Source organism: Mustela nivalis (genome assembly GCF_964662115.1).
Source record: "Mustela nivalis genome assembly, chromosome: 9".
NCBI classification, from domain to species: domain Eukaryota; kingdom Metazoa; phylum Chordata; class Mammalia; order Carnivora; family Mustelidae; genus Mustela; species Mustela nivalis.
This window is the reverse complement of record NC_139028.1, coordinates 65429666-65441278: the sequence shown is the minus strand read 5'-3', so window position 1 is coordinate 65441278 and position 11613 is coordinate 65429666. Positions and strand designations below refer to the sequence as shown.

At 41.4% G+C, this 11613-nt stretch overlaps 1 protein-coding gene across 1 annotated transcript; it reads right to left on the bottom strand.

The window, feature by feature from the left end:
- Positions 1–5538: 5538 nt before the first annotated feature.
- LOC309840283 (olfactory receptor 51G2-like) lies at positions 5539–6576 on the bottom strand (the record flags this gene model as incomplete). Its single annotated transcript, XM_082682363.1, has 1 exon — positions 5539–6576. One exon carries the CDS (start codon positions 6574–6576, stop codon positions 5539–5541), a length of 1038 nt encoding a protein of 345 aa, XP_082538489.1.
- Positions 6577–11613: the final 5037 nt, after the last annotated feature.

The window sequence follows — 11613 nt, the reverse complement described above, 5'->3', positions numbered from 1 at the left end:
AACATGCAGCCAAGAATACTATATCCAGCTAGGCTATCATTGAAAATAGAAGGAGAGATTAAAAGCTTCCAGGACAAACAACAACTGAAAGAATTTGCAAATACCAAACCAGCTCTACAGGAAATATTGAAAGGGGTCCTCTAAGCAAAGAGAGAGCCTACAAGTGGTAGATCAGAAAGGAACAGAGACCATATACAGCAACAGTCACCTTACAGGCAATACAATGGCACTAAATTCATATCTCTCAATAGTTACCCTGAATGTGAATGGGCTAAATGCCCCTGTCAAAAGACACAGGGTATGAGAATGGATAAAAAAACAAAACCCATCTATATGTTGCCTCCAAGAAACTCATTTTAAGCCCGAAGACACCTCCAGATTTAAAGTGAGGGGGTGGAAAAGAATTTACCATGCTAATGGACATCAGAAGAAAGCAGGAGTGGCAATCCTTATATCAGATCAATTAGATTTTAAGCCAAAGACTATAATAAGAGATGAGGAAGGACACTATATCATACTCAAAGGGTCTGTCCAACAAGAAGATTTAACAATTTTAAATATCTATGCCCCCAACGTGGGAGCAGCCAACTATATAAACCAATTAATAACAAAATCAAAGAAACACATCAACAATAATACAATAATAGTAGGGGATTTAACACTCCCCTCACTGAAATGGACAAGTCATCCAAGCAAAAGATCAGCAAGGAAATAAAGGCCTTAAACGACACACTGGACCAGATGGACATCACAGATATATTCAGAATATTTCATCCCAAAGCAACAGAATACACATTCTTCTCTAGTGCACATGGAACATTCTCCAGAATAGATCACATCCTCGGTCCTAAATCAGGACTCAACCGGTATCAAAAGATTGGGATCATTCCCTGCATATTTTCAGACCACAATGCTCTAAAGCTAGAACTCAACCACAAAAGGAAGTTTGGAAAGAACCCAAATACATAGAGACTAAACAGTATCCTTCTAAAGAATGAATGGGTCAACCGGGAAATTAAAGAAGAATTAAAAAAAATCATGGAAACAAATGATAATGAAAATACAACGGTTCAAAATCTGTGGGACACAACAAAGGCAGTCCTGAGAGGAAAATATATAGCGGTACAAGCCTTTCTCAAGAAACAAGAAAGATCTCAGGTACACAACCTAACCCTACACCTAAAGGAGCTGGAAAAAGAACAAGAAAGAAACCCTAAGCCCAGCAGGAGAAGAGAAATCATAAAGATCAGAGCAGAAATCAATGAAATAGAAACCAAAAAAACAATAGAACAAATCAACGAAACTAGGAGCTGGTTCTTTGAAAGAATTAATAAAATTGATAAACCTCTGGCCCAACTTATCAAAAAGAAGAGAGAAAGGACCCAAATAAATAAAATCATGAATGAAAGAGGAGAGATCACAACTAACACCAAAGAAATACAAACTATTATAAGAACATACTATGAGCAACTCTACGGCAATAATTTGACAATCTGGAAGAAATGGATGCATTCCTAGAAACATACAAACTACCACAACTGAACCAGGAAGAAATAGAAAGCCTGAACAGACCCATAACCAGTAAGGAGATTGAAACAGTCCTTAAAAATCTCCAAACAAACAAAAGCCCAGGGCCAGAAGGCTTCCCGGGGGAATTCTACCAAACATTTAAAGAAGAACTAATTCCTATTCTCCTGAAACTGTTCCAAAAAATAGAAATGGAAGGAAAACTTCCAAACTCATTTTATGAGGCCAGCATCACCTTGATCCCAAAACCAGACAAGGATCCCACCAAAAAAGAGAGCTATAGACCAATATCCTTGATGAACACAGATGCGAAAATACTCAACAAAATACTAGCCAATAGGATTCAACAGTACATTAAAAAGATTATTCACCACGACCAAGTGGGATTTATTCCAGGGCTGCAAGGTTGGTTCAACATCCGCAAATCAGTCAATGTGATACAACACATCAATAAAAGAAAGAACAAGAACCATATGATACTCTCAATAGATGCTGAAAAAGCATTTGACAAAGTACAGCATCCCTTCCTGATCAAAACTCTTCAAAGTGTAGGGATAGAGGGAACATACCTCAATATCATCAAAGCCATCTATGAAAAACCCACCGCAAATATCATTCTCAATGGAGAAAAACTGAAAGCTTTTCCACTAAGGTCAGGAACACGGCAGGGATGTCCATTATCACCACTGCTATTCAACATAGTACTAGAGGTCCTAGCCTCAGCAATCAGACAACAAAAGGAAATTAAAGGCATCCAAATCAGCAAAGAAGAAGTCAAATTGTCACTCTTCGCAGATGATATGATACTATATGTGGAAAACCCAAAAGACTCCACTCCAAAACTGCTAGAACTTATACAGGAATTCAGTAAAGTGTCAGGATATAAAATCAATGCACAGAAATCAGTTGCATTTCTCTACAACAACAGCAAGACAGAAGAAAGAGATATTAAGGAGTCAATCCCATTTACAATTGCATCCAAAACCATAAGATACCTAGGAATAAACCTAACCAAAGAGACACAGAATCTATACTCAGAAAACTATAAAGTACTCATGAAAGAAATTGAGGAAGACACAAAGAAATGGAAAAATGTTCCATGCTCCTGGATTGGAAGAATAAATATTGTGAAAATGTCTATGCTACCTAAAGCAATCTACACATTTAATGCAATTCCTATCAAAGTACCATCCATCTTTTTCAAAGAAATGGAACAAATAATGCTAAAATTTATATGGAACCAGAAAAGACCTCGAATAGCCAAAGGGATATTGAAAAAGAAAGCCAACGTTGGTGGCATCACAATTCCGGACTTCAAGCTCTATTACAAAGCTGTCATCATCAAGACAGCATGGTACTGGCACAAAAACAGACACATAGATCAATGGAACAGAATAGAGAGCCCAGAAATAGACCCTCAAATCTATGGTCAACTCATCTTCGACAAAGCAGGAAAGAATGTCCAATGGAAAAAAGACAGCCTCTTCAATAAATGGTACTGGGAAAATTGGACAGCCACATGCAGAAAAATGAAATTGGACCATTTCCTTACACCACACACAAAAATAGACTCAAAATGGATGAAGGACCTCAATGTGTGAAAGGAATCCATCAAAATCCTTGAGTAGAACACGGGCAGCAACCTCTTCGACCTCTGCCGTAGCAACATCTTCCTAGGAACAACGCAAAAGGCAAGGGAAGCAAAGGAAAAAATGAACTATTGGGATTTCATCAAGATCAAAAGCTTTTGCACAGCAAAGGAAACAGTTAACAAAATCAAAAGACAACTGACAGAATGAGAGAAGATATTTGCAAACGACATATCAGATAAAGGACTAGTGTCCAGAATCTATAAAGAACTTAGCAAACTCAACACCCAAAGAACAAATAATCCAATCAAGAAATGGGCAGAGGACATGAACAGACACTTCTGCAAAGAAGACATCCAAATGGCCAACAGACACATGAAAAAGTGCTCCATATCACTCGGCATCAGGGAAATACAAATCGAAACCACAATGAGATATCACCTCACACCAGTCAGAATGGCTAAAATCAACAAGTCAGGAAATGACAGATGCTGGCGAGGATGCGGAGAAAGGGGAACCCTCCTACACTGTTGGTGGGAATGCAAGCTGGTGCAGCCACTCTGGAAAACAGCATGGAGGTTCCTCAAAATGTTGAAAATAGAACTGCCCTATGACCCAGCAATTGCACTACTGGGTATTTACCCTAAAGATACAAATGTAGTGATCCAAAGGGGCACATGCACCCGAATGTTTATAGCAGCAATGTCCACAATAGCCAAACTATGGAAAGAACCTAGATGTCCATCCACAGATGAATGGATCAAGAAGATGTGGTATATATACACAATGGAATACTATGCAGCCATCAAAAGAAATGAAATCTTGCCATTTGCGACAACATGGATGGAACTAGAGCGTATCATGCTTAGCGAAGTAAGTCAAGCAGAGAAAGACAACTATCATATGATCTCCCTGATATGAGGAAGTGGTGATGCAACATGGGGGCTTAAGTGGGTAGGAGAAGAGTAAATGAAACAAGATGGGATTGGGAGGGAGACAAACCATAAGTGACTCTTAATCTCACAAAACAAACTGAGGGTTCCTGGGGGGAGGGGGTTTGGGAGAAGGGGGTGGGATTATGGACATTGGGGAGGGTATGTGCTTTGGTGAGTGCTGTGAAGTGTGTAAACCTGGTGATTCACAGACCTGTACCCCTGGGGATAAAAATATATGTTTATAAAAAATAAAAAGTTTAAAAAAAAAAAAATTTGAGTAGTGGTTTTCTGCCAGGAATATCCCTATTTCAGTTCCCCATCAAGTGTTTGGTTATTTTAGGGCTGAGCAGGCCAAGGGCAATGCTAGTTCTAGTGTGGGGTACCCTTCAGTTTCTGGGTAAAATTCCTTCTGGAAATTTGCAAACAGCTTTGGGGAAATCTCCACAAAAAAAAAAAAAAAAAAAAAATTGAAGCTCCTCTCTGAGCTGCATCCTTGGAAACAGGCCTCCTAATCATGTGATATCGTCACATCCTGATGTCCTGATCATGTGAAATCTGACATCCCATCCTTACCTCATTCCACTGCAATTTATCAACTACTCATTATCCCCACAGGCCTCATACATTCAGATCTCTTAGTCCTTTCCCTTCCTGAGGACCAGCCATAAAGTCTTTTTTTTTTTTTGTCCCTTTGTCTTCCCTACTCAATATATATTCAACAATATATATTGAGCACCTGTTATATGGTAGGCACTGTTCTTGGAGCTGGGGACATATCAGTGAACAAAACAGTCCCCAAATTTCTGGTCTCATTGAGCTTATATCCTAGCAAATCATCTGCATTGGAAGTGAGTGGGCTGTTCCACTTGTACCACTGATGCTCCAGCATGATCCAGGAGTTCTGCTGAGCAGCTTTCCTGGATTTACCAGTACCAAACTTCAAGCTCAAAGCAGAGACATGCCTGAAGAGAATCAAGAGAAAAATATCACTCCCTAGGCTGTAAATAAGTGCTAGATAAATTCAACATGTACAGTGTCACCTTGTGTGTTTCCCACCATCCACACCCCCCCTTGTCTATTTCTTGATTTGTGAGCTGGTTAATATTGAATTTGGGAGAAAGCAGTGTTAAGGTGAATATAGTTTACTTCTACCTAACCTTATATATAACAGGGATATAGTTCTTCCTTAGGCTTGGAAATGAAATGGGGGGAGGGGAATCCAGTGGGGAAAAGGAGAGAGGTGCCTGCACAAATGGGTATGCATACACATCCTCTCAGGTGCTGTGGCTAGGTCCCCTAGAAAAGGAGATGTCACAGTGTGAGTCTGAAATAGTATAGCTCTAATAAGAACAATGACAGGACTAACAAGGTAACACTTAAATATACTTTTCAGTGGTCTCAAGTCCCCCCAAATTATAATTATATAAGCTGATTGTGTCCCCACAAAGGGCTCAACCATGGAAGCTGAATCATTCAAACCTCAAAAATTAACTCTCCACCACTAATTCTCCCCCACCCAAAGACCCAGGTTTCCCCACAGAGGTCTTGTGTTTCTGGGTCCTTCTGCTCTTCTGGGAGATATCAACCCTTTTCTGCTGGAAGCGCTTTAGGAGGCCCTGACGTATCTGCTTAGACTTGATGCAGTAAACAATGGGGTTCATGAAGGGTGGGACCAAGAAGTGCAGGTTGGCCATGAGTACTGCCAGAGCAGGATAGCTGTGTTTCTCTACTCGGTGCAGCACAGATAAACCCAGTTTGGGCAAATAAAAGATGAGAACAATGCAGAGGTGTGAGACACATGTGTTGAGTGCCTTGAGCCTTTCCCCAGGTGATGCAATGCCCAGCACTGTTCGTAGGATCAGGGCATATGAGAGCATGATGAGGAAGGAGTCAAGGCCCAGTGACAAGAGGATGGAGACCAGGCCAACCAAACTGTTGATCTGGGTGTCTGAGCAGGCCAATCCCACAAGGTCACAGTGTAGGCAGTAACAATGAGAGAGTACACTGATCTGGGGAAAAAGCAGACGTCGCAGGAGGATGGGTCCTGGGAGGTTGAGCAGGACAGCCCTCACCAGGATGGCAGCCCCCACTCTGGCCATGGCTGAGTGGGTCAGAATTGTGGCATAATGCAGAGGTTCCCGGATGGCAACAAAACGATCAAAGGCCATGGCCAGCAGCACACCAGATTCCACATAGGTGAAGGCATGGATGAAGAACATTTGTGCCGCACAGAGATCAAAGGGCAGCTCACGAGCACCCAGCCAGAAGAGCCGCATCATGGTGGGGAAGGTAGAGGCACAAAGTCCCAGATCAGAGGCTGCCAACATGGATAGGAAGATGTACATGGGTTCATGTAAGGATGGATCTGTGCGGATCAGGAGAAGGATGAAACTGTTACCCAGGACGGAAACCACACAGATGAGGTTGATGGGGATGGAAACCCAATGATGAGAGGCTTCCAGGCCTGGAAAGCCAGTGAGGAGGAATGTAGAATGACCAGAAGTGCTGGTGTTGCAGGAGAACATAGTGTTTCCAGGAGGGAGTTGTCCATCCTACAATTAAGAGACATTCATTCATTTGATCATCACTTATATAAAGTCCCTAATAAGTGTAGTATGGAAAGGAAAATCTACCCCATAACCCTTTCTTAGGCCATGAAAGAAACCTCATTCCCCTTAGAAGCCCATTCCTCTCCATCTCCTGGCTACTTTAGCCTTCTCTTTGGATATAGGGACAATGAATACATTGTAAGAGTTGATCTCTGCTTACTGCTTTAGCTACTCAGTATCTTTTCTTGGGCCTAAACAACCTTCTTTATTCACTTAAGCTATAGTCAAAGGCCTATCTCCAGAGTGTCTCCTCAAATTAAATAATGAAGAATGGAGAATAATTTTCTGTCAAGATTTAGGTATTATGGTATTATGAATAAGCAGAAGAGACTCCATTTTTGTTTACTCTTAGAGGCAGGTTTTCCACAGCCCAATATACAAACAACACTATTAACAAACAACACTAGAAAGGACACAGGCACACAAAGGATGTATTTCCAAAATCTTTGTCTGAGGAGGCTGGTTTTGGTTTTTCCTCTAGTGCTGTATAAAACCAACATTTTCTGTATTTCTTTTCTGTAAATTCCTTTGGGGCCTCATATAGGTTCTTTTGAATGTGTTCAATAGAGACAAATTTCTCTCCTGAGAAGATGGGTTGACTTAAGAATAAGTATCCAAGAGTTCTTCCAGCTAAGTCTGGTAAACAAAATAGGAACTCAGATGATGCACTTTTGTTAAAATGCCATCTTCCCCAGGCCCATCTCCACCTCCCTGGCTGCTTGAAGCTTCTGACTCTGCTTTTGAGGCAGTCCTATGGACATGGACTCAATAGGAAGGCACTGTGCTCTGAAATATCTCTTTCTGCCCTCTTGCCATAAAAGCTCTTATGATAGCCCCCAAGTACTTTGAAGTTCCCCTTTGTGTGGGCAGAAGGGTGAGGCTGACTGGCCTGAGGGTAACCACCTGAAGAGTTAGAGCAGCTGAATTTCCAGAACTCCAGGATTAATAAAGTTAAGCAAGGAGGCCAGAGTGTAGTGTGAAAGTTCCTCCGATCCCATAACTTCCCATCACACCTTCAGACTCTCCATTCTCTCCCGGAGGGGGTAGATCTGGTTGTTTTGTTGTTGTTGTTGTTTTTTCCACTCCAAAACATATTCCTCAAATAAGATCCCAATGAAACTACAAATTGTCATCATTTCTCTAGATATTTCTGCCTCCTAACTGTCCTACTTTCTTCAGTATTTCTGTATTCATTATCAAAATTTCCAACAGAATTCTCAGAAAACTTTAAAAAAGGCAAGTATGGACATTTAAATGAGTACATGCATAGAGAGGAAACAGTGATCAGATTTGTTATAGGAGGATGTCTCCTATCATAACTTCTTTTAATGATCTGGCCCCTCATTCTGAAGGATCAGGTCTAAGTAAGATCTTTATACTTGGGCAGAGAGGGAGAGACCTTGTCCGTGCTACATCTGTAACTTATTCTATCACCGGTTCCCTAAGCATTATAAACACTACTCATAAGATATCTTTCTACTATCAAATTTACTATACTTGTTAATTCTTTTTTGTTAAAGTATATAAAACACATAGAAAAGCCTACCTGTCATTAAGTGTCAAGACTGAATTTCCTTGAAGTGAGACGGAACATTGTCAGCTCCCCAAGAACACTCTGGGACCCCTTCTGGTCACCCCATCCTCTCAATGATAACTACCTTTCTGACTTCTAATATCACAGATTAATTTACCTGTTAGAATCATGCAGTATACACTCTTCTATGTGCCTTCCTTTGTTCAATTTTGTCTATTTGCTGAAAGGATGAATAGATGACTTGTCTTAAAAGCACTATCTTACTAAACTGACTTTCTGTTCTATGCTAAGCACTGTGCTAGGAAGTGGCATATAGCAATGAAAATTCACATAAGGCATGGATAGACTAAAGGAATGTGGTTTTGTCTTAATGTGAGTGTATATGGATCCACCCATCAGTCTCTGATGATGATGATGATGATGATGATGATGATGGTAGTGGTGGTGGTGATGATGATAAGAATAGTTGCTACCATTTATTGACCATGTACCAGACACTGAGTAAGGATGTTACCTACACTCATAACAATAAGATGAGTCTCAGGTTGACTAAATTGCTGTAAGTGAACGATCCTGATCTCAGCTCAGCACTGATTCTCAAGACAGTGCAGTAGACAGTTTACAAAACTTGTCCTAATGTCAGGCAAGACATGCATTATCTGATAGACCAGAGCCCAAATGGAGGGGCTTTTCCCCTGTTCAAAAAAACACAGTGGTCTATTCAGCAAAAGAGCAGCTTAGGGACCACCCAAAGCAACACTTTTGCCAACTGCCATTCCATATAGTGTCATTTTGTACAAAGCTTCTGTCCATAGCAGAGTGCAATGACAACCACAAGCCCACAGTCACACCTGAGAATAAGTCAGTGTCTGACATCTCAGGCACGTGGAAGCTGATCTCTGATTCCTAGGGATCTGTATATCAGTGTGCTAGTGTTAAATGTACTCTGCTCTACCCCATTTTTCCCTTTTTGCTATGTTCCTTGCTTTCTTCTTTCTCCTTCCTTCATCTTCAGGGTCATAGGTCTTTTTTCTTACAAAATAATGTAAAAGTCAGAAATAACATATTGGCCTGTTATAAATGTTCCATACACATATTGCTGGCTTAATCCTCAGCCCTGTGGAGAAATCCTTTTTCCATTTTCTGATGAAAAAAAACTGGGGTTCAGAGGGGCTAAGTGACTTTGCCAAGGTCTTGAAACTAGGTTGTAGATCTGGGGATTTAAATCCAAGCTGGCCTAAAGAGAAAGCTATTTGCTCAATTGCTTTATACAAGGAAGAATTGTTCTGGTACTTTATGATTATTAGGTGCCCAGCCCTCAAGACAATTTAAAGGCCAGTTTTTCTGTCCCCTCCTTCCAAAGCCACTTCCTCTAAAGCAGATGCAGAAGTTGGACACTGGAATGAGATCCCCCAATAAAAGCTGTCTTCAGATTAGTCGAGCTAGACCCTTCTGCTCCAGTCATTTCTAGTTTTTCTAGCCTTTTCACACAGGTTGTGACTCATCCCCTGGAAGCAGTGGCCAAGTCCCCTTCCATAGCCCACCTGCACCCAAGACCCAAGAATGTTGTGGTGTTTGATACAGGGAGGCTGCTCCCTCCTCTTCCACTCCTGTGCTGCAGGAGTAATAAGGAGTTCACCAAAAAGTAGTGTTCTTGTCATAGAAAGGACAAGAACACTGACATCACAGAGCATGAACACAGGGAAAGATTATAAACTGTTTAGCACATGGTAGGCACTGAAATGTAATAACAAGCATATTTCACATTCATTATCTCATGAAGTCTCCCTACTTCCAAAGCCTATTAGTGGCATCACACACACCCCTTCTGGAAATGGAGAAATAGTCTGAGAGATGCAGAAACTTGACAGGGACCACACAGAAGGTCCGCAGAAGGCCAGCTTCAGCTCCATCCATTTGACTCCAAAGTTCATGTGGCTGTCCATTCCTCAGAATTCTCACCTCTAAAATCTTTGAAAATAATATTTATCCCTTGAGAGCATTGTAAAATGAGAATGCATGCAAAGCACTTAGGACAGTGCCTGGCACATAATAAGCACTTAAAAATGATAAAAGCTAATATTCGAGTATTAACTGCTTTGTAAGGTGGTTATTATTATCATTCCCACTTTGCTGTGTGAAAACTGAGCCTCCAAGTCATTGGAAAACTTTCTTAAGATCATGAGGTAAGAAAGTGGATGAGCCTGGGTTCAAATCTAAGCAGTCTGACTCTAGAACTGTCATTTTTGAGCACGGTGTTATGCTGCTGCTTTGTGCTAGCTAGATTATTAGTGCCACAGATGTTCATCCCCAAAGAAGCTCAGGACTATAGATGTATGGGATCTCCTTGTTTACCACCCTTGCCTCCTCTTCAATCACTTATAATATGCATCAATCTTGAATTTCCCCCATAGAAAAGTTCTAAGTTTATAAGGGGCCCATGTGCTTATTAACTGTCCCTGTGCTGCATAATGCATAAGTTTAATTATAGGCTCATGGTTTAGGAAGAAGAACTTTCTCCTCAAAGTGGTAGTCTCCTGAGAAAGCAAAGTAGAAACATGATAAAACTGTATCTGGAAAGAAAAAGGAGGGAGACAGAGAGGGAAACAATGCAGAGCAGATCCTTCTGAGGACGGGGGTAGGGAGGGACAGAATTAAACTACACTTTCTGCCCCTCCGCAATCTTCCTCATTCAGGTTCCAGAAAGAATTTGTCTTTCTCTAGTCAGGGAAGTCTGTGCCCGCATGGCCTGTAGCTGAACTATGAGCCACTGAAAAGAAATGACCCAGCTTAGAGATGATTGGAGACACCTTCCCCCACCCCCAAAAGATTTCTATGGCAACCAGGCATCAGTCCCCAGCACTCGAGGTGGCAGGTGGCGATGTAAAGCTTTAAGCCTCTGGATTTGCCAGCTAAGTCCTAGGATTGAAGAAGCCCCAGGCCTGGGGCCAAGAGGAAGTTTATGGAAAAATCAGCTTTGGTATGGACAGCTCTAGCTTAGCAGAGACCAGCATCTTGGAACTAGGGATCCGAGTTTTCCACAAGCCCATGATGCTGTTTTGCTGTAGTCAAAATTAGCTCTATCACTGCTCTGCTCAGAAATAAGCTTAGCATAAACCTGCCTGGGCCACACAGCTATAACTGGGCAGTCACAAACTGTCTGCGGGGTCTCTAACTTCCCAGAAATAACTCAGGCTCCTTCCACCTCCAGCTGCTCTCTAGCTGTCTGAAGTTGCTATTAGGATTTATGAAAGAATGGGGATGTGTGGGGAGATTTCCTGCCCTCCATACATCTTTCTTCCTCCTACCACATATAAAGAGAGATTCTCAGAGCCTAGAGCTTCAATACAGGACTTAGATCCCAAAAGCTATCAATGAGATTGCAGTGAAATCTGAGTGGAGGAATAAAATCAGAGTTC